Source organism: Podarcis vaucheri (genome assembly GCF_965113315.1).
Source record: "Podarcis vaucheri genome assembly, chromosome: 1".
Lineage (NCBI taxonomy): Eukaryota > Metazoa > Chordata > Lepidosauria > Squamata > Lacertidae > Podarcis > Podarcis vaucheri.
In genome coordinates, this window is record NC_138759.1 from 16,523,680 (window position 1) to 16,547,034 (window position 23,355).

The window sequence follows — 23,355 nt, forward strand, 5'->3', positions numbered from 1 at the left end:
CCAGGTGCTTTTATTTCTGACTGTTCCATTCTACGTTCATTTAATTCTGTTGCAAACGGGAGGACCAGAGACACAGGCGTGAATACTAAAATGGCTTTTTTAAATTATTATTTAACAGAGAGCTTACGAGTGGCTCTGGAAGCTGGTTTCAACACAGCCGTTCTGCTTTTAGTGGGCCTTGAACTGCGTTCCTCACCCACAGCTTCCCTTCCGAAAAGCTCTCACACCCTGGCAATGGCTCTTTGTGTGTGTCTCTGCACAGTAAGAAATAAGGAACACCCTCCTTGCAACGTAACTTTACAATCAGTCTTGCTAGAGTGGGCACTCGCTAGTGGCCAAAAAGAAAAGAAAAGTTGTCTCAGGAGCAGGTGTTTCCCTCCCCCCTCAACAGACAGACATGAGTAGGTAAATAATGAGGTCTAGTAACTTGATGGCTCCTTTTCAAGGTTGTTGATAGGATGCAGGAATCTTCTGCCCAACGTGGGGCTCAAAACCCACAACCTCCAGGTATAGGACAGTACAGTGGTACTTAATTTGTTCCGGAGGTCCGTTCTTAACCTGAAACTGTTCTTAACCTGAAGCACCATTTTAGCTAATGGGGCCTCCCGCTGCCGCCGCGCTGCCAGAGCACAATTTTTGTTCTCATCCTGAAGCAAAGTTCTTAACCTGAAGCACTATTTCTGGGTTAGCGGAGTCTGTAACCTGAAGCGTATGTAACCTGAAGCGTATGTAACCTGAGGTACCACTGTATATAAATTCTAATTAATAATAATAATAATAGCACCATGCTCTACCGACTAAGCCATCGTTCACAAACTTGGGTCCCCAGCTGTTGTTGGACTACAACTCCCATCAACCTTGACCACTGCTCCTGCCAGCTAAGTACTGTCTGCACTGACTGGAAGCAGATCTCCAGGGATTTGGAAAGGGGTTTCTCTCAGCCTGCTTTGCAACGCCGGGGTCTTTAGTTATTGCATTTATATCCCACCTTCCTCTCCAGAAGAGATTTGGGGTGGTGCACGCGGTCCTCCCCTCTGCCCACAACATCCCTGCGAGGCAGCCCAAGCCTAGAGGAAGCATGCGTAGGCCAAGGTGTAGCAATGTTTCCCACAGCCTGTCTGGTATCTCCTCCCTTGTCCAACCCAACCCCCAGTCATGCCAAAGGCTTCTGTTTGGAGCAACGCCAGTACCAGCCACTCCTTGCATGCTGAATAAAGGTGACTAAAGAGTTGGGAGAAGTTTGGCAGGCAGTGGGGAGAGGGAAGGAAGAAAGGCCTCCCTTCTCTGAGGGGCAAAGGGGATAGAGAGGAGGTGCTGAAGGAAATTAGAAAGTGAGACAAATTGCTAATATGTATGATAAGAACCATGATAAAAAGGAAGGGGGTGAGAAAGGAAAGCTGTGATAGGAGGAAGAATGCAAAAGGCACAGAAAGGAGGCAGTGTGTGAGAGGGGGGAAATAAGGTACAAGTTGAAGGTGAGAGGGGAACGGGAGAGGAAATTACAGGAGATGGGTAAAAACATGCCTGAGAGCCATGTGGGGGTTAAGGACAGGAAAAATTATTAAAGAAAATGCCCATTCAACTTAGAGCGTCTGGATGAGCAGATTTCACCTAGAATGGGGAGGCTGTGGTATTATCACCAAAGCAAATGTCTGTTCTTTGCTTAAGGAAAGCTAAACTACGGAACTCCTTGCCAAAAGGAAAATGCTGTGGGAAACAATTCAGTAACCACCAACCGTGGATTAGGTATCAAAAGGAAATGGTGTCAGCTGATTATGCCAAACTCTGCCACCATCTTGTGGTTGGCTTTGCTTTGCCCGTTCATCAGTAGCATTGTGTGGGCTTTGCTAATTTTCAGGTGTCTCCAATTGGGCCCAGGGGGCTGAAAGTTTTGAGGATCTCCATGGTACACTTCGCTTCCTATGTTAGTAATAGATTTGAAAAGGAGATTTTAAAAAATGAAGGTAAAGTCCCATCATTCACTTGGACTTTACTCGACACAGCTAGGAGATAAGGCAGCTGTTCCACTAAGATGTCAAATCATTACAACGAAAGACTGCCTTTTATAATCTTGTAAACTCCTTCCCACTCCTTAAAAAAAGTACAGGGGTATTTTAAAGAACCATTTGAGTGAGACAAAGTGCTAATTATGTCACACTGGCTTGTCCTGACAAAAATGCACCCACGCCCCCAAAATGGGATAAAACAAAGAGAAAGAAAACCCAGCCAACTTTCTCTGAAAATTAAATGTGGTCAGTTTTTGTGGCTGTTTGTCTCTTTGTTTCACCACTTGGGTGTCTGCTATGGATACTTTCCAAAGGATCCTTCAACAATAACCTCACCAACACGCCCCCGTTCTTTTGTTTTTTCAGATTTTGTTTAATTAGTTACTCAATCCATATTCTGTTTCCTATTTCAACAGAAAGCAGTTTATAAATCCCAACAAAAAGGAATCAAGGTCAGAAACACAATACGTATCCACATAGTAACTATCATAAATAAATACGCAAATCTCTCTTAATTATGTATATAAGAAATAAAGCAATGCAGAGGCACCGGCTGGCTTCACGGTTTTTCCCACATCGTGATTTTTGCAAAGCACTCACGCACACACATACATCATTATGAAACCAATATCACGATATAGACTTCAAACCGGTTTGGGGGCGATATATCGCCCAGCCCTATACAATACACATTACATATTGTCAGGGAACTGACATCGGAGGAAAGGGAAGTGGTAAGGCTCCCAGAGACTGGGAGAGAGTCAACAGCCAAAGCAGGGACCAGCAGGGGGAGCGCGGGGTCTCTGGAGGAGGATCTCAGTAATGCTGAGAGAGACGCAGCAGCCCAGGCAGGAAGCAGCAGGGGAGAGAAAGGGGTGAGAGACACTTCGAGCGAAAATAGCGGAGAGGTGTCAGAAGCAACTGCAGGGAGACCCATACTTCGCCGGAAGCTGCCACGTCGTGAGTCCAGGAGACGCGTTTCCGTTAAGGAACTTCTTTGCTGGAAGCGCTTCCGCAGACAGCCACTGTCAGACTCTACTAGTGACTAGAGCAGACATGTCTGAGGAGCTCTGTCACACACAGAGGTTTGTGGGGTCGCACAAACTCTGAAGGGGCACAATTTTAAGCACAAGCAGCTAACCATCCCCTGACAGCAGTCTGACAGTCTCTGTACGCTGCCTGTGCAGGAGAAAGCATCATGAGCAACCCAGTCGGAACCGGAGACGCAGGGGTTGGAGCTGGTCCAAGCTTGGAAGAAAGGTATCAAGCTCTGGAGGTCCAACTTGCGCTGCAGACGGCGAGGCTCGAGGAGAGAAGGGCTCAGGATGCTGACAAAAAGGGGAGAACCACTCAGTTCCCCAGAAAGGTACCAGGATTGGTGCAGAAGTTTGGGGGGGACCCCAAGGATTACCATGCCTTTAGGACTGAGATGCAATATGCTCTGAATGTACAGTTTGATGAGTTCCCTGATGAGGAATCGCGAGTTGCGTTCGTAATTGGGCATCTTGAGAAGGGGGCGCGGGACTGGGTTCGACCCCTGATGGCAACGCACAACGATATCCTAAAGGACACTATGAAATTCTTTCGTGCAATGGATATCATGTTTTCCAGCGATATTGAGGAAGGGGCGGTACGCAGACAGCTAATGGCTTGCAAGCAGGGAAGCAGATCTGTCCGTGAGTACTGGACTGAATTTACCATGCTGATTCACAGATTGGGGTGGGATTTATCGGCGGCACCCATTCAGATGCTATTTGAAGAAGGTCTTTCTTCAGCTGTGAAAGACGAGCTGGCCAGGAGCCCCAGGGCGGGGTCTATGGATCAGCTGACCAAATCTGCGCTGACCATTGGAGCGCGCCAGGAGGCAAGAGCCTTGGAGAGGCGGGAAGGGAGAGGGGAACGTTGGAAGGAGTTACGCATTCCAGACATTCCTGAGCCAGCTTTCCCGCCGGCAGAGCCGATGGAAATCGGAACAGCCCGCGCGCGCGCAGTTTCAAAGCCCAGTGAGGGGGCGAAGAAGGAGGGGAAGGGAGCCCGGAAATGCTATCTCTGCCAACAGCCAGGCCACTTTGCCAGAGTCTGCCCCCAGAGGAAGGAATGGCAAGGGATGGTGGGAGCTGTTGAGGGGGAAGAGCAGGGAGAAACGGAGCAGGTAAAAGCCAACGCCTGGTTGCCAGCAGGGCACTGCAGCCAGGCCAAAGAGCAGTGAAAGTGCCCCTTCCCCAAGTGCCAGTGCCAGAAGCTCCTCGACCTGCTCTAGTGATTGAAGTGTCGCTAGAGCTGCAAAATGGACACCCCCTAAAAATAAAGGCGCTGTTGGACTCAGGCAGCTCCTGCAATTTCATGAGCAAGGAGTTTGCTGCTGAGCACCAGATACAGACTATCCCTTTAAGCAACCCCCTGCAGGTGACCACGATTGATGGCAGGGAACTGTTGGGAGGAGGCGTCAGCTTGCAGACCGTCCCAATGATAATGAGGGTGGCAAGGCACACAGAACTGATAGCGTTTAATGTGGCCACCTTGGGAGGCGCTCCCATTATTTTGGGAATGAGCTGGCTAGCCCTACATGATCCGCTGGTGGGCTGGCATCAAAGAGTGGTTTCCTTCGGTTCCGCACACTGCTTAGAACACTGCAGGGCGGAAAAGGGGTCAGCAGGGGCCCAAGCAACCCTAGCAGGGACGGAAGTGATGGAGAAGGGGAAGGTGCCACCACAGTATGCTGATCTCAGCGACGTGTTCAGCGAGAAGGAAGCGGACCAACTACCCCCGCATAGGCCCTTTGATTGCCAGATCAATTTACTCCCTGGAGCACAGCTTCCTGTAGGCAAGTTGTATGCCATGTCAGACAGGGAGATGCAGGAGTTGCGAGCGTTCATTGACAAGAACCTGAAGAGAGGCTTCATCAGAGAGTCCAAGGCAGCGGGGGGTAGCCCAGTGTTTTTTGTGGATAAAAAAAACACGGACAAGCCGAGGCTGGTATGTGACTTTCGGGCCCTAAATGCAGTGACAGAGCCGGCGGCTTTTCCTATGCCCAGGATTGATGATATTTTGACCAGGGTGCGAAAAGGAAAGATTTTTACAAAGCTGGACCTAAGGGGGGCGTACAACCTGATACGTATAAGGAAAGGGGATGAATGGAAGACCACCATGTTCACCCCTTTGGGGGCATTTGAATACCTCGTTATGCCTTTTGGATTACAAACAGGCTCCGCGTGTTTTCAAGCCTTTATGAACCATGTACTGGGGCCTTTGCTCTACAAGAATTGCGTGGCCTTCTTAGATGACGTGTTGGTGTATTCGGAGAATGAGGAGCAACATGTGAGAGACGTCAGAGAAGTGTTGAGCAGGCTGCAAGCCAACAGACTGTGGGTGAAACTGGAAAAGTGTCAGTTTCATACCAAGGAGGTGGAATTCCTGGGGTACCGCTTGTCAGACAAGGGGTTGGCCATGGACCCCGGCAAGGTTCAAGCGGTGCTGGAATGGAAAACACCCAAGACCAAGAAGGATGTGCAGAGGTTCCTAGGGTTTGGAAACTTTTATCGTAAGTTCATCCGAAACTTCGCCCACCTGACGGCGCCCATCACGGACTGTCTCAGCAGCAAAAAGAAGTTTGTTTGGACGGGGGAGGCGGAGCGAGCGTTTGAGGAACTGAAAAGGGCCTTCGCCTCTGACGAACAACTTCTACATGTGGATTTACAAAAAAAGCTGAGGGTCGAAACAGACGCTTCTGACAGAGCCATAGGGGCGGTGCTTCTTCTGCAGCCGGGGAAGGAGGGGTCAGAGTGGCGACCGTGTGCCTTCTTTTCGCGAAAGCTGAACAAATCTGAGAGAAACTACACGGTGCACGACCGGGAACTTCTTGCTATTTATGAGGCCTTCCGGAGATGGAGGCACCTACTAATTGGTGCACAACAGAAGGTGCAAGTGTGCACGGACCATAAGAATCTAGAGTATTGGAGAACTGCGCGAGTGCTCAACCAAAGGCAGTTGAGATGGGCCCAGGAGTTCTCCAAATTTAACTTTGAGATTTGTTACGTACCAGGCCCGGAGAACGTTAGGGCGGACGCTCTCTCACGCAAACCTGAATATTTGGAGGGAGAGGGTGCACCCGAAGAGACCCATGTTATTCCCGAGGACCGCTGGGTGTGTGGGGCGGCTTTGGTGGGGCAAAGGGAACTGGTAGAGGGAACGGTGCAGGATGAATACGCCCAGGACAAACTCAGGGGTCTCAGGAGGGAGGGAGACAAACCCGGGGGTTTTGAGGAGAGAAACGGGGCGTTGTATTACAAGGGAGCGTTATACATACCTGAAGGGGAATTGAGGGAAAAGGTACTCAAGCAACTGCACGATAGCCCCACAGCAGGGCATTTTGGGCAACACAAAACCATGTGGCTGGTTACCAGGGAATTCTGGTGGCCCAAGGTCAGGGAAGATGTGCGTGAATATGTGAGAGGGTGTGACCGATGTCAACGAGCCAAGGGGGAGAGGCGGGCACCGGCAGGTTTATTAGAACCACTACCCACGCCGGAAAGACCATGGGAGGCAGTGGCAATAGATTTCATGACTGATCTGCCCAGGTCCAAAGGGAAGACAGCCATTATGGTTGTGGTAGACCTGTTAACCAAGATGGCCCACTTTATAGCCTGCTCACATGCGGTCACAGCAGAAGAAACCGCTAGATTGTTTGTGGAAAATGTGTTTAGGTTGCATGGTGCCCCCTTGAGGGTGGTTTCGGACCGAGGGAAACAATTTACTTCCAGGTTCTGGAGGAAGCTCATGAGCTTATTGCATGTAGAGGTGAATTTTTCCACTGCCCGTCATCCAGAAACCAATGGGCAGGCGGAAAGAGCTAATGGTGTCCTCCAGCAATATTTGAGGTGTTATGTGAATGACAGAGAGAATGATTGGGTGGAGAAGCTGGCGTTGGCAGAATTTGCCTATAACAATGCAGAGAACGTGTCCACGGGGATGAGCCCTTTTTTGGCCAATCACGGGTGTCATCCCCGAGCCTTCCCAGGGGGGGAGGGGGAGAACTGGAGCGTTCCTGCCGCAGAACAGTTCGTTGAAGAAATGGAAGCGATCCATCGCCAGCTCCAACTTAATTTAAACAGGGCGAAGGAGGAATATAAGAGGCAGGCAGACAAAACCAGAAGGGAAGGGGAAAGCATTAGGGTGGGGGACCAGGTGTGGCTGTCCACCCAAGGGTTACCATTTAAAGGAGGTTGTAAGAAGTTAAGACCCAAAAGACTGGGCCCATTTGAAGTCACGCAACAGGTCAACCCAGTGGCTTTCAGACTCCGGTTACCGAACCACATGAAGTTGCACCCAGTGTTCCACAGATCATTGCTGTCACCGTATATAGGGGACAGAGAGGGGAGGGTCAATAGGGGACCAGCTATGGAGGAAAAAGAACACAGCTACCATGTAGCGGAGATTCTCGATTCTAGGTGGAGGGGAGAGCAAGTAGAGTATTTGGTAATGTGGGAAGGGGAGCCGGAGTCGGAAAACACCTGGGTCAGGGCAGAGGATGTAGATGACGAGGTTTTGATTGAAACTTTTCATCAGAGATTCCCTAGAAAACCCCAGCCAGTGGCGAGGTTCCGGAGGGAATACTTCGCCACCACCGACGACGAAGAAGAGTTGGAGGGGTTCGCTGATTCCGAGGTGGAGGAGGATTCAGCGAGTCGGAACGAAGACCGATGGAGGGAATTGTTCGAGACGTCGGAAGATGAAGAGGATTATTTTAGGGGTTTCAGCTCCTCACCGCCCAGAGGAGAAAGTAGGGGCGGGGGAGAGGGGGGCCCTGGAGGGGAGGTGGATGTCAGGGAACTGACATCGGAGGAAAGGGAAGTGGTAAGGCTCCCAGAGACTGGGAGAGAGTCAACAGCCAAAGCAGGGACCAGCAGGGGGAGCGCGGGGTCTCTGGAGGAGGATCTCAGTAATGCTGAGAGAGACGCAGCAGCCCAGGCAGGAAGCAGCAGGGGAGAGAAAGGGGTGAGAGACACTTCGAGCGAAAATAGCGGGGAGGTGTCAGAAGCAACTGCAGGGAGACCCATACTTCGCCGGAAGCTGCCACGTCGTGAGTCCAGGAGACGCGTTTCCGTTAAGGAACTTCTTTGCTGGAAGCGCTTCCGCAGACAGCCACTGTCAGACTCTACTAGTGACTAGAGCAGACATGTCTGAGGAGCTCTGTCACACACAGAGGTTTGTGGGGTCGCACAAACTCTGAAGGGGCACAATTTTAAGCACAAGCAGCTAACCATCCCCTGACACATATTTATCTACATGCTTCACCACAAATAATATTCTACCATGTTGGGAGTGGTACATGCAAAAGCCACACATTTACTCCAATGCATCTGGCCGTTAACCAAAGGTTGGTGGTTCAAGCCCACCCAGGGACAGCTGTGGGCAAGATTCCTGCACCTAGATGACCCTCGTCGACCTTTCCAACTCTACAGAGTTCTATGATTTCATGAAGTGCTGTTATAGGCTGAGTTAATTCCCCACCCACTCCTTTCTCTCTGTGCTTGGCTAACCAATTACTTCAATGATGGCTCCACCGAATGCTTGTTTGTGTGTTACGAATTGTGTATTTGTGGGAGATCTTCTGTCGTCTACTTGTTTTGCTCTTAATGTTTGCAGTGAACCAAATATGTAGGTTTACCATACTTTTCCGGGTATAAGACTATGTTTTTTTACTCTAAAATACTGTTCAAAATCTGGGCTCGTCTTATACACGGATAGTATCTCCCCCCATTTTCTTAAATCGGAGTCCCCAAAAATAGGGGGTGTCTTATACATGGGGGCGTCTTACAGACAGAAAAATACGGTATATGTTCTGAGTTTGCATTGTTTCTTTGCTTGTTTTTCTTTGATATGGAAAGTCTTAATAAAACTGTTTTTAAAAACTCTGTGTGTGTTGTTGTTGTTGTTTAAGTCAATTCATATCCTTCCCATCGCCCAGACTAAGGGTTTGGATTTTATACAGTGGTACCTCTGGTTAAGAACTTAATTCGTTCCGGAGGTCCATTCTTAACCTGAAACTGTTCTTAACCTGAGGTACCACTTTAGCTAATGGGGCCTCCCCCTGCCGCCGCGCAATTTCTGTTCTCATCCTGAAGCAAAATTCTTAACAACGAAGGTACTACTTCTAGGTTAGCAGAGTCTGTTAACCTGAAGCGTTTGTAATCCGAAGCGTTTGTAACCCAAGGTACCACTGTATAATAAACGTGTTGCTTTTTGTGTAAGCCCTGAATCATTCCTAGCTGGCGCTGCAAATTCCTTCCTCCAATCCTAGAATAGCTTACACGTGGAAAGGGGGAACTGCCACCCAGTACGATCTCCCTTGCAGCTCTCTTTCACTCTTTGTCTTCACTTCCTGTGAAAGTGGCTTCTCCCAAGATGTTTGCAGACTTCACAACCCAAACTGCAGTCAATCTATTTTCAGGATTTCCTAGCAGTCAGGGCTCATTCAAACACACAAAGCAGTAAAAATCACCTGCTCGTACCTCACACTGAATTGCAAGGGGTTGGACTAAATGCCTCTTGGGGTCCCTTCCAACTCTACAATTCTATGAAAATGCACTGGTGCTGCATTAGCAAGCAAGGCCTAAGTTATTATTATATGTATTAAAAGTGGAAGTTCGCATTTTAACCCCATACCTGGCTATTAAATTGCAGCCCAAACAGGAAAGTATTGCAGAGCTTCCAAAAGTTATCAAGGCTCAGAATAACCCTAATTGCCTGCAGCAAAGGAAAGGAACAAGCAGCCTGTTGTAAGGTACTCTTCTCAGTCCGTGCTAACTATTGGAGTTCGTCCAGAGGTAGCTGGACAGGGTTTCCTTGTTTATTTTATTACATTTTTATGATTATCCTGCCCTCGGCTCCAAGGAGATTGGAATGAGGTACCGAATTCCTCCATACACTGCCACCTTTAACCTCAAAACAACCCTGCAAGGTATATTCGTCTGAGAGGCCTCAAAATCACCTGGTGAGCTTCATGACTGAAGTGAGGATTTGAACCCTGTTCTCGTTGGCAGGCTCTGGCCATTGAACCACACTGTCTCTCCCTCTTTGTTCTCTTTATGCTATTCCCCATCTCAAGAGAATCTACATGATTTCAGATGCAGGCCCTTCTTCGAACAGTGCCTTGTGTCTTTGTAGCCAGGTAAGCATCTGAGGTGGGAAAATCAAATAAATTGTGGTTACAGAAAGGTTCTGAGTTCACATGGCTAAAACACACCAAGATTCATTAAGTCAACAAGAAACCATTGTTTCAGACTGTGGTTCGTTGCCAGTAAACAAACTATAGTTAAGCTACTGGAATGAGTTCACGCACGACACGAAGTCATGGTTTAATAAACCATGGTTTAGTGTTATGGGACGAGGCGGTTGGATTATTTACATAGCTGAGCAATTGCCTAAAAATTGAAATATATGGACAAAAGTTTGCTTGGTTATAGCGGCCTCTGCCAACCTGGTGACCAACCAAAGTACAGTTTGAAATGAGAACATTGGGCAAAAGATTCTGACACTGCAGGGGGTTGGACTAGATGACCCTTGTGGTCCCTTCCAACTCTACAATTCTATTATTCTTATTCTTACTGCTGAAACATCATCACAGCAAACGTCCCCAAAGCAACTCTTTGTGGCTACCCAAGCAGCAAAATTAAGGACTGGGAGTGTCCAAGCTGGAGGCAAGTCAATCAAATACAGCGGGAGAAATAAGGGTTGGCGAGTCCACCGTGAAAGAAATCCTAACAAAACCAAAAGCTTTTAAAAGCACCTATTGCTTCAGCAATACCCCACATGTGCCCACTCAACCGCTTACATGATTCCATAGTTGCAAGAAACACATCTTTTGCTGTGGGAAAAGACATTGGAACTCTCTCCCCATTGATACCAAGCAGATGCCTTCACTAAACTGCTGTTGGGTGTCTGCTAAAACGTTTTTTGTTCCAGCAGCCCTACCCAGGCATGTAATTTTAACAGGTATAACTGTTTTACAATTACTGATTTCATTTTTTATGTAACTCCTTCTTAATTGGTATTTTAAATGAAGCGACTGCCTTGTAAACCACTTAACAGGGTTGTGTTGTTGTTGTTTTGCAGTAAATGGCATATAATTTTGTTAAATAATAAATTCCAAGACTAGTAGCAGAGAACCCCTACTCATTGTCTAGCTGATAAGACCCATATCCTGCTGGCTTTTCCTTTTTTTCCTTAGAAAGGTATAGCTCACACCAAGCCTACTATATCTCTGGCATTTAAAATGGCAGCAAAGCTACAGACCTTTCTGCTGATTTTACTCGGCACCGTTAGCAAAATGTGCAAATTAGACCCCATACACTGTCTGGAATTTTTATTTAATGCAAATCAATTATTACCAATGCACACCTTGCAGACAGGCCATATCTGTGTGCTTTACTCTGGATTTCACACAGACTTTAACATTTAGATGTGGGGAGGGTGCCAAGCCCTTTCTTGCCTCAACTCAGTTCATGGAGTCACAGAGAACAAAGAACCTCACCACAGGCCACCGCTTTTATCTTGGATACATTTTGGGCTCTGCACAGAGTTATGACAGGCCTCCAGCTACCTTGGCAATTTCATGGGCTTTAGGTCCTCGCTGTAGAGGAAAGACTCTAATTCAGTGGTGCAACATCCACTATGGTCCCAAGAGCGATCTCCAGGTAGGGGCCCAGGTAAGGTCAGGAGGGACCCCTGTCTGAAACTTTGGAGACACACTGCTTGCCAATCTAAAAGTTAAAGATAAAGGGACCCCTGACCAGTAGTTCCAGTCGTGACCGACTCTGGGGTTGCAGCGCTCATCTTGCATTATTGGCAGGGGGAGCCGGCGTACAGCTTCCGGGTCATGTGGCCAGCATGACTAAGCCGCTTCTAGCGAACCAGTGCAGAGCACGGAAACGCCGTTTATCTTCCCGCCGGAGCGGTACCTATTTATCTACTTGCACTTTGATGTGCTTTCAAACTGCTAGGCGGGCAGGAGCAGGGACTGAGCAACGGGAGGTCACCCCGTCACAGGGATTCGAACTGCCGACCTTCTGATCAGCAAGTCCTAGGCTCTGTGGTTTAACCCACAGCGCCACCCATGCTTGCTAATCTAGACAATACTAAATTAGATGGGCCAATGGCAGTATAAGGCAGCTTCCTGATGGCTTTGCTTTACATCCAGTCAGGCCAGGTGAGACAAGCAGCCGATCCGAGAAACTGCAAAGGCTCCCAACTTCTTTTTCCAACCCTAGTACCTCTGTACTTTTTGACCAGTCATTCCATAAAAACATGGAGACATTTGGACGCAACCAGTGTTCGAAATTCCCCAGGCGCCAGACACATTTTGCAACTGGTGTAAATTCAACTACGTGGAAATCCCCGGGTTCCAGGTTGCTGACTGACATCTCCATCTGGCTGGCCCCTCCAGCTTTCTTAAGCAGGTAAGGAGAAGAACTTATTTATTGCAAGTATATCCCAGCTTTTTCTCCAAGGAGTACATGGTTCACCCTCCCCCCTCAGTTAGTCCTTACAATGACCCTGTAAGGTAAGTTAAGAGGCTGTGACTGACTCCAAGGTCACCCAGGCTTCATGACCGAGTGGGGATTTGAACCCTGATCACCCAAGCCCTAGTCCAACACTCTAACCCAGGCATAGGCAAACTCAGCCCTCCAGGTGTTTCTGGACTGACTATCATCCCTGACCACAGGTCCTGTTAGCTAGGGATCATGGGAGTTGTTGTCACAAAACATCTGGAGGGCCAAGTTTGACTATGCCTGCTCTAAGAACTACACCATACTGGCTTCCTAAAGCACTGCTGCTATGAGGCAGCTATATGAATAAAGTAGGTAAATAAATAGGGGGGAAGCAAAATGTCCCCTAGAAAAGGATGTGAAATGTTTTCCTTGAAGATTGAATTTGTTTTATTCCAGATTGTTTTATTTGATGTTTTAATGTGTTATAAACCGCTTTGAGGGTTTTTTCTTTAAAAGTGGTAGTAGTAGTAGTAGAAGAAGAAGATTCACACAAAAAATGTGCCTAGACATTCTGTTGTGGTGACCGTAACCTATGTTTAAGGTGCTATTTGATTATATATCTGAGTTTCTAACACTAGTCTCATCTGAGAAGTTTAAAAAACCGATGTAACCAAATCACGTCTCCAGATTGGCCTGCCGAAACACAGAAAAGTTTTTGGCAGGTGGCTAAAAGGATACAATGATGGTGCCGACCTAATGTCAATAGGGAGTTCCAAAGATCAGGTGACGCCACACTAAAGGAATCACAGAATTGTAGAGTTGGAGGGGACCCTGAGAGGACCATCTAGGTCAGAGGTCAGCAACCTTTTTCAGCCAAGGGCCGGTCCACCATCCCTCAGACCATGTGGTGGTCCAGACTATATTTTTTTTTTGGGGGGGGGGAATAATGAACAAATTCCTATGCCCCACAAATAACCCTGAGATGGATTTTAAATAAAAGCACACATCCTGATCATGTAAAAACACCAGGCAGGACCCACAAACAACCCAGAGATGCATTGTAAATAAAAGGACACATTCTACTCATGTAAAAACACGCTGATTCCCGGACCGTCCGCAGGCCGGATTGAGAAGGCGATTGGGCTGCATCCAGCCCCCCGGGGCCTTAGGTTGCCTAGCCCTGATCTAGGTCAACCCCCTGCAATGCAGGAATATGCAACTGTAAATGGCCCCTTACAATGTGAAATGAACATTGTGTGGCCCTCGTATAAGTGCAAGTTCCACAGATCAAAGCAATTGGTTGGGTTAAGATTTTAGCTGAATCGCCCCTGCCCACAGAACCCCCTATGCTTGCACAAGGTCAAATAACTATTACACACCATTAGAATAGCTAAAATAGTACACTTGGGTCAAGCAACCACATAGCAAATACTTTAGGTGTGCATCAACCTTACCGATTTAAGCAGACACTGAATAACTAACCAGGTATAATTTAAGCCACTAACACCAAATGTGCGTCCCGTCGTTCTGCCTAATATTGAAACCATCAGACAGCTAAAAAAAATAGTCACAAAAAGTTAAAAGGCAGGACAGGAAGAGCACCCCTAATTCTAGACACCCACAGCACCAAATTTTTAGGCACTTGGGAGGCAGAACACACAAGGTATTTTCCATACCAATTTCCTTACTGCTTCTAGGAAAGGTTTAAACATTTTACTTACTTCCCCCCCCCCCAAAAAAATGCTGACGTTCAAGAACTAGTTGACAAGAACACTTCTGGGGAAGATTAACTTGACATCACTGACATTTGTGTAAGTTAAAGCAATACCTTGGTGACAAGCTCCATCAAGTAATTTGACAGGCCTTTACCCCGGTTAGTAGAGAGCATCATTAAGGTGTTTTTTTAGTTCATATAAAAGTAGTATGCATGACTCTCAATTGATGGAAGCCCAAGTGGTGGTGGTGGGGAGCTAGCCATCCACACAACCTGGTCCTATCCAAAGTTTTTGGGGATGTTACTCTCATCAGCTGCAGACAACATCTGGAGGACAGCAGGCTTTTGTAAATGTGGGGAAAGGCGACAGGGAGATTTTTAAAAACGTGATAATCTTTGCGGAAAGTAAATTAAGGTTCTCACTTGGTTAGAGTGTGGTGCTAATAACACCAAAGTCACGGGTTCGATTCCCTTACGGGACAGCAGCATATTGCTGCACTGCACGGGGTTGGACTAGATCAGGCATGGCCAAACTAGGCCCTCCAGCTGTTTTGGGACTACAATTCCCATCATCCCTGACCACTGGTCCTGTTAGCTAGGGATGATGGGAGTTGTAGTCCCAAAAACAGTTGGAGGGCCAAGTTTGGCCATGCCTGGGCTAGAGGATCCTAAGGGTCCCTTCCAATTTTATAATTCTGTACATGCAATCCCATTTACAACAGCCAAGTATCCGAATTCCTAACAAGTTAGAATTTACCTAAGAAGAGCCCTGTGGAATAAGGCCAAAGGGCCCCAAATCCAACATCCTGTTTTCAGAGAAGGCTAACCAGGTGCCATGGGGAAGCCTACAGCCAGGACCTTGAGTGTAACCCCATCTTATCTTCCAAGCAACAAAATATCCCATCTCTCTTTTAAAAAATGTGGAAGCTTTAAGACTGATGGGAGTACAGTGGGGTATATGTTTTTCCCACCCCCAATAGTGCACACGTAAGAGGGCCTATTCTAACAATAAATTCACAGTTAGTTCTCCATGAAACTCTCAAACCCAGAAAAAATAGTTCTATTATTGCAGCTTAGGAACCACTTCCACGTGGCCTAGCCATATCTGCAGAAAGGAGATACATGAGACGAATGGATTGCCTGGAGAATAACGGCGTCATTTGCCGCGTCACACGGATGCAACGTAAAAATGGTCCCCATGCAACATGTCTGACAGCTGCTGTGGCCAGTCCAACTTGGAGCAACAAGATGACCAAAATATAATAACCAGATTACAAAACTCAATCTAGTTTGAGGGGGCCCTCCCCAAAAAGAAGCTTGTGGATTATAGTTCTGCAAGAGAAAAGTGCTGCTCGGACACATCTCAGCACCTCCACCTAAGAATGCTTCTAACCAGCTCACGAAAATATTCAACAACAAGTTTATTGCGGCAGGAAACAACCTACTACAGTCATACCTCGGGTTACAGGCGCTTCAGGTTGCATTTCTTTGGGTTACAGACGCACCAAAACCCGGAAGTACCGGAACGGGTTACTTCCGGGTTTCAGCGATCGCACATGCACAGAAGCGCTAAACCACACTTTGCGCATGCGCAGAAGCACCAAATCACAACCCACGCGTGCGGAGACGCGGCACTGCAGGTTGTGCACATGCCTCCCACACAGATCACGTTCGTCCACTGTACTTCAGAAGCAATTAGAGCCAACCAGTGGCCTCAAAAGTTAAAACACAACACCAGATTTAATTTTCAGCATATAATGGTTGGACCACTGTAACCTACGCAGGAGGCGTTGGGAGAGGTGGGGGAGGGAAGAGTACAAAAGGATCAAATTAGGCAAGACTTTGAGAGGTCCTTGATTGGATCTCCTGCAGGTATTTGGTTTTCTTTAAAGATTGAAAGAAATGTAGGGAAGTAAATCTAATCAGGGCTGCGGTGTAGGAGAACAGCCAACAGACGCAAAAACCTTTACAAGCCAAAAGAAGAAGAAGAAGAGTTTGGATTTGATATCCCGCCTTTCACTCCCTTTAAGGAGTCTCAAAGCGGCTAACATTCTCCTTTCCCTTCCTCCCCTCTCCAGTGCAGAAACTCTTTGCCCAAAGGAGAAAACATGCAAATTTACACATCCCTGTGTGCCTTCTACCTGTCCCCTACAAATAGCAGCAATTTTGATCAGGAAAGTACACCTGGGAAAGAGGATGCGAGCTTTCCTAGCTCATGGCCCCAATTCAGACACTCACCCTCTTCAACTTGGGGGGGGGGCAGGAAATCTCCTCTGCGATTTTGGCCCTGCCTGTAACCTTCATCCAGGAAGAGCTTCCTACATGGAGAGTGTCCTACTGTGGGAATCCCCTTTGATGTTAATTGTGTGCGACAAAGACACATGTACCTGGTGCTGCCATATGTATAGCCAGCTGCTCCACACACACACACACACACACACAAACACACACACGCGTACACATGGAAAACCAGATGTGTGCGCATACAACACATGGCCACAGTCTAGGACCATGCAACACTAAACAAACATATAGGAGGCATAAAAAGCTTAGATCAGGGCAAGGCCAGTGTGGTTTAGAGCAGGGTGTTCCAACGCACAAATGCGGCCCTCGAAGCCTTTTTGGGCGGCCCTTAGCACTTTTCCAGGGTTGGGGAGGAGGTGGAAGGGCTGCAGGACTTTGCCAGCAGTGTTAGAAACTGGGATAGAAAAGCTAGGAGCCAAATGGCTTCTGAGACCTGGGTTGTGGGCGCCAAAACAGAATGCCTAGTCGCCACGGGGGGGGGGGTGTGGCAGAACTTTTTAGTTATTATTTTGAAAAGCATGAATTAACACACAATACACATAAGTTAATTCACATTAATATCACGTTTTTTAGCAGAAATTTGTTAATACAGTGGTACCTCAGGCTAAGTACTTACGGTAATTCATTCCGGAGGTCCGTACTTAACCTGAAACTGTTCTTAACCTGGAGCACCATTTTAGCTAATGGGGCCTCCTGCTGCCGCCGCACCGCCGGAGCCAGATTTCTGTTCTTATCCGGAAGCAAAGTTCTTAACTTGAAGCACTATTTCTGGGTTAGCAGAGTCTGTAACCTGAAGCGTATGTAACCTAAAGCGCATGTAACCTGAGGTACCACTGTACATGTTTAATTTGGTGTTTACCTCAAAATATATTAGTACCGTACTTCAGTTTTCAAAACACTCTACTCTTTATTGTTAAACTCTTTAACATATTGTCTATCCTTAACGCATACTTCCGAGGATTCGAAGCACATACATTTCAGTAATCCTTTAGTGTCAGCCAGGCGCAAAAAAAATGGCACCCACGACTTTTGGAGGTCCTCACAAATGGAGAATCTTTAGGCGCAAAATGTGCCTGGCGCCCTGCTAATTTCGAACCCTAGCCTGGCACCTACTTCCCAAAGCCCAGAGTCTTGTTTAGTGGGCTTTGGGTTGGGAAGGCAGTGTAAGGGCTGGGGGCGTGTCTCAATCCCCCCGCACACACACACACGTGACCAGGCACTGTGCGGTCCACACATTCCGTGTTGAAGTACTTTTGAGGCCCATGTGCTATGAGAAGTTGAGCCGCCCCAGTTCAGAGTGTCAACAAACCCAGGTTCAAAATCCTGTCCAACCATGAATGGGTGACCTTGGGCCAGTCACCATCTCTCAACCTAAGCTTCCTCACATGCTTGTTGAGAGACAAAAGGGGAGGTGAAGAGAGTGCGACCAGAAAGACCCTTGAACTTAAGATAGACTATAAATGTAAAAAAAAAAAAAAACCACACACCACACAAAATGATTAAGATTTCATTATATTTCCTCCCACCCACAATGTTTCACAGGGTCCTTCACATTAATATATTACATTTAAGTGTTTCTGAGTGTTATACAGCACTTTTGAATCACGTGTTCTCAGCAATACTCAAACACAACCTAGTAAGATGGGTGGGTATTTTTCATAAAATCATAGTGTTGGAAGGGACCCCAAGGGTCATCTAGTCCAACCCCACCCCAGCAATACAGGAATCCTGCCAACAGTTGTCCCTGGATGGGTTCGAACCACCAACCTTCTGGTGAACAGCCAGACAAAATTACCTTCTCATATTTATTTTGTTTTAAGATTAACATTCTTTGAAACCAAATAAACTCCCATGAGTACATCCACATCCACTGAACCAGTTGTGTTTACTTCTGAATAAGTATGCATAGGATCAAGCATTTGGCAAGTTTGTGGCTGGGGCAAGGTTTAAATTTATCAGTGACTTACTTTCCAAACTTTTTATGTCGGTGGCACACTTTTTACACATGCATCATTTCACAACACAGTAATTCGGTTTTGCATCATTTCGCGCCACAGTAATTCAGTTTTACTAGCAAACCAGAGGTTAAACTAACCCTTTTCCAGCCCCGGGAGGAGAGCAGGAAGCGTTCACATGACACACCTACACACTGCAGCCGACACACTAATGTTGGGACACAGCAAAGTAAAATTCAGTAATGTAAAAGTTTTGCATTTGGGCAAAACAGAAATCAAATGGCGATGCCTGCCTTGACAGAAACGCATGCGAAAAGGAGTTTGGGATTGCAACTGATCGCAAACGGAAATGCGAGTCCGTGGTGTGATGCTGCGGCAAAAAAGGCCAACGCAGTTTGAAGCTGCTATTCATAGAGCCATAATTCCCAAGGGCCAGAATCAAGTACAGTGGTACCTCAGGTTACATACGGTTCAGGTTACTCCGCTAACCCAGAAATAGTGCTTCAGGTTAAGAACTTTGCTTCAGGATGAGAACAGAAATCGTGCTCCGGAGGCACGGCAGCAGCAGGAGGCCCCATTAGCTAAAGTGGTGCTTCAGGTTAAGAACAGTTTTAGGTTAAGTACGGACCTCCGGAATGAATTAAGTACTTAACCCGAGGTACCACTGTACTCCGTTCCACTAGCAGCAGCCAGCAGAACTGAACTCTTAGTAGCACATCCGGGCTTTCCTCTACCTCCATGAATCTGGGAGAACATAAAGTACAGTGCATTTTGGGGAAAGGGGGGGGTGGAGAGATCATTTCACTGTTTTGACAGAGTGATCTCGCTTGAAATGCACCCCCAAGTGCGCAAGAAGTAATAGCTGCACTTTATTCCAAGTACCACATCCAGTTCTGGCCTCCGCACTTAGGAAAAAAAGAACAGGTTCAGAGGAGGACACGACGAGTGTGGCCAGTGGTATGGAAAACATGTCTTAAGAGGAAAGGATGGAGGGAGCTGAGTTATGTTTAGCCCGAATACGGAAAGATCAAGGTGGAAGACACACTCTTCAGATAGCTGAAGAGCTGCCACACAGAGGGGAGGTAAGAGAAGCTTTAATGGGAGATTTCGGATGCAAAAAAATAAAAAGAGGAGGAATCTCTTGATGGCACAAGCGGCTCAACAATGTCACCCGTTACCCGCACGAACTAGGACTACAAGCAGATGGTTGGACATCTGAGGATGCTCCGCCTGTGGGATTTCTGCATTGAGGAAGGGGGTGGACTACATGGCCTGCAGGAACCCCCCCCCCAGCTCTGCCAATTCTTAAAACAGGGGCACCCTAAGTCCCGGCCCTGCACAACTACACCAGCCCTACAAATCTGCGAGCGCTATCACAAATTACGACAGTCAGCAAACTAGGGGGGGGGATCAATTATCCGGAGTTCCTGCAGGTCGTGCTAAAAAAAAAAAGAAATCTCAGACTTTTCAAAGGGGGGGGGGAGGCCGGGCGCTCTTTTTCGTTGGGCTTATTATTTTTGAAAAGTCCAGAAACAAAGGATTCAATCAAGTTAGCTACATGCTGGAGTCAGCTCTCGTGTTAAGAGCATGACAGTGGGGGGTGGGAGGGTGGGGCAGGGATTGGGGTGGGGGCTTGTTGTCGTTTGTTTTGCTTGTTTTACAGGAAGGCAGCATTAAGCTATAGTTGCAAAGGAACAACCGGGAGCCTTTCCGCTTCACAACTAAGGAAGTAAAGGCTGTAGCATGGCTCCTGACAAACACACATTAAAAATAATAAATTATCTGCCTTACAGGAAACCTTGAATTCCTTTGTTTGCCCAGGTTTTTCTCCCCCCCCCCCCCACAACCCCTTCCATTTTAAATTAAGAGTAGGGGAAACTGAGGGAGAGATTAAGTATACAGAAAGCATTGGGGAACTAGCTTTTCCTTCCTCCTCCTCCCACTCCCAACCCCCAAGTACAGAAACAGTTGATTACAATAAGTCTGCACATCCTAAATAAAGGAACGAGGCTGTTTTGTTCTCCTCCACTCCCAAAAACCATATATCCACGTACAGAGAGATTATTATTTTTTAAAGAGGGGGGGGGAAGCAAACACTCCCCTTTCGCCATCTCTCGCTGGACAAATCTGTTGTTCTGTTTGACACCCAGTCTATAAAGCGCCCCCTGGAAAGACTTCTGTTGTTTTTATTAACTGGATTTCTTTTCTTCCCTGTCTCTCTCTCTTTTTGTCCTCTACTCCACTCGTCCCTAAAAACCCGTCATTAAAAGAAGTAGGAGATTCCTGCTGTCCTCCGCACCTCTCTGGACAACCTAACCAACGCGAACCGCTCATTTAATAACAATAATTGTAAAAGTAATTGGATTTAGGTCAATTGCATGTGAAATAATTGGTAGTGGGGGGGGGGAGAGAGAGAGGTTGCGGGGAGGAGTCTAAAGGAGTCGACTGGCACCGGATTTTCATAAAGGGCAGGTTCTTCCCCCCCCCCCCCGCCAATGTGAATTATGAAAATAGTAACCACACCTGCAAAGCACGGAAATGGGGGGGGGGGAGAGGAGAGAATATTAATCTTTTCTCCTCCCTGAAAAATCCACTTTATTTTTCTAAAAGGAAAAAAAAAAAGAAATGGGAGAGAATGGGGAAAAAGAAGAGATAGTAAAGAATGGATTTGTGGGAAGATTTTCGAAGAAGTAAAAAACCCATAATATATCCTCTCCCCCCCCCCCTTTTTATCATCAAGTGTGGTGGCACGTTTCCCAAGCACGTTTCTCTGCTTTTCCAACCCCCCCCTTCCCTTCCCTTGCTGTTCCTTCCTTGGACAGCAGGGTAAACACAGAGGGGAAGGGGCAAAAGTTGTCATCTTCCTGCTTCTTGAACAGGGTGGGGGAAACAACAACACTTTTTTAAAAAAAAATTACTTTTATAACAAAAGGAAGGAAAAGCCCTTCCACCCTTGAGTTCGCAATCTCTCACACAAAATGACTTTAGCCATTCCCCCAATCCATTACACGTTTTACTTGGGAGGAAGCACCACGGAATTTACTTCCTAAGCAAAAATAAATAAATAAAGCAAGCACCAGATCAGATCCTTTTTCCCCTTCCAAATGGCGAAGGATTAGCGGGGGGGGGGTGCAGAGAGAGAGAGAGAGAGAGGCAGACCTCGGATCAGCCACGCTCAGAGCAGCCCCGGTTGGAATTAATGGCCACCCATGACTACCCACTTGGGCCCATGCACTCCAACGGGCCTACTCCCGAGTAGGACTTCCTCAAAACTACTCCAGATGAGACGCCAAAAAAGGATCCACGGAAAATGACTCACCAGGGTCGAAGTCGGGAACGACGGCTTGGTATTGGGGTCCCACTCTCATGCCGCCTCCTCCTCCTGATGTGGAAACAAACAGGAAGAATAAAAAAATATGCTTGCCATGCCTGTATTCCCAAAAGTCTGCAAGCTTTTTTTGGGGGGGGGGCAAACTCTTCTCGATTCCTTCCCTCCACCCCCGTTCCCGATTTAAAAATAAGAATGCTTGCTTTACAAAAACCACGCGCCTATTTCCAGAAGTCTGCAGAGTTTCCTCCCCACCCCCCCCTTCTCAATTTTCTCTCCATCCCTTACTCCCCCCCCACCCCCCACCCCATATCCCCGGGAGACTCACCATGCTCCTCATCGCTGGAAGACCCCGAGCTGCCCTCTTCCCAAGAGTTGGCGGCGCTGCTGCCATTGCCATTGGGCGCCGCCGCCGATGCCAAACTTTTACTATTATTCCCATTGTTGGCGCTGCCGGCTGCGACGGAGGCAGAGGCGCCCTGAGAAGCAGCGCCGCTCGCCTGGCTGCTGGCATTATTGTTCCTGCCCCTTCTTTTGCCTGAGATCTCCGGGCCCTTCTCTATCATGGCTGGCATGGGGGTTGGGGTTGGGGGGGGAGGCAAAAAAAATAAATAAATAGGAAAGAAGAAGAGGAGGAGGAGTGTGAAGGGTGGTTGGGGGGTAGGAGAGATAGAGAGAAGGTGAAAAAGAAAGAGTCAGAATTTAGAGGGAGGAAAAAGGGGGAATAGCAGAAGACGAGCTTGCTGCTTTCTTTTATTTTTTCCTCCCCCCTTTTTTTGCAAAGAAAGGGGAGGGGAAGCAAGCTGCAATTGCAAAGCTTTTTCCCAGAGGCTGCTTTTATTGCAATCTCCCTTCTCTCCTCTCTCCTTCCTTCAAAGAAGAAGGGGGGGAAATTCCCTGCAATGAGAGGAAGCCTCGAACTTTGAAGCTCATCCCTCTCTCTCTCTCCCTCTCTCTCTCTCTCTCTCCTTGCACTTCCCTGCACTGGGACTAGTCACTGTCAACCTGAGCTGCTAGCCTCCCCGCGAGCCGGCCCCCCTGCGCAGCCCATTGGCCGCCCACACATTTTGGGAAGCCTCCCGCCACGCCATTGGCTCCGCCGAGCCGCCCGTCAAAGCCGGCCCGGCGCTTCCGTTTGCTCAGGTTAGGTGGAGAAGGCGGGGGGGGGGGAGAGAGAGAGAGCGTTCCCAATGAGGCAAGGCTCGTTGCAAGGCTACACTGTGTCTTGACTGAAGCGAAAAGAGGAAAAGAAAGATTGCAATTAAAAAATAAAAATAAAAAGGGGAGTTTGGGGGGCAGTGTTGGCAAATGCACTCTAGCCATGCTCAGGGGAACAGGGAGCTTGGGTGCAAAATATAAAAGGGTGGCGTAGCCGCAGCAAAAAAAAAAAAAAAAGCGAGTTGCAAGCAATTTCTCTCTCGTGCTCACATATATTTTCCCCACACACCCCCCCACCTCCGCACCCATCAGAAGGGTGACGAGTAGCTTGGGACTATTTTTTCTCCCCCTCCTCCTCCTCTTTGGCGGAAGGTTACTGGTGACACGCTGAAGAGTTTGA

The 23,355-nt window shown here is 47.7% G+C and overlaps 1 protein-coding gene across 2 annotated transcripts in view; it reads right to left on the bottom strand.

Moving 5' to 3' along the window:
- The window catches only part of RCOR1 (REST corepressor 1), a 146,156-nt gene extending 123,378 nt beyond the window's left edge, over positions 1–22,778 (bottom strand). The window contains exons 1-2 of one of the 2 annotated variants that reach the window (XM_082218450.1): positions 22,126–22,778; positions 21,789–21,848 (exon numbers count right to left, since the gene is read on the bottom strand). In XM_082218450.1, the coding sequence (XP_082074576.1) occupies positions 21,789–21,848; positions 22,126–22,372 (307 nt within the window). In that variant the 5' untranslated portion in view covers positions 22,373–22,778. The remainder of the gene's footprint in view (positions 1–21,788; positions 21,849–22,125) is intronic. The other variant, XM_082218449.1, reaches the window with a different exon arrangement.
- Between the last annotated feature and the right edge of the window lie 577 nt (positions 22,779–23,355).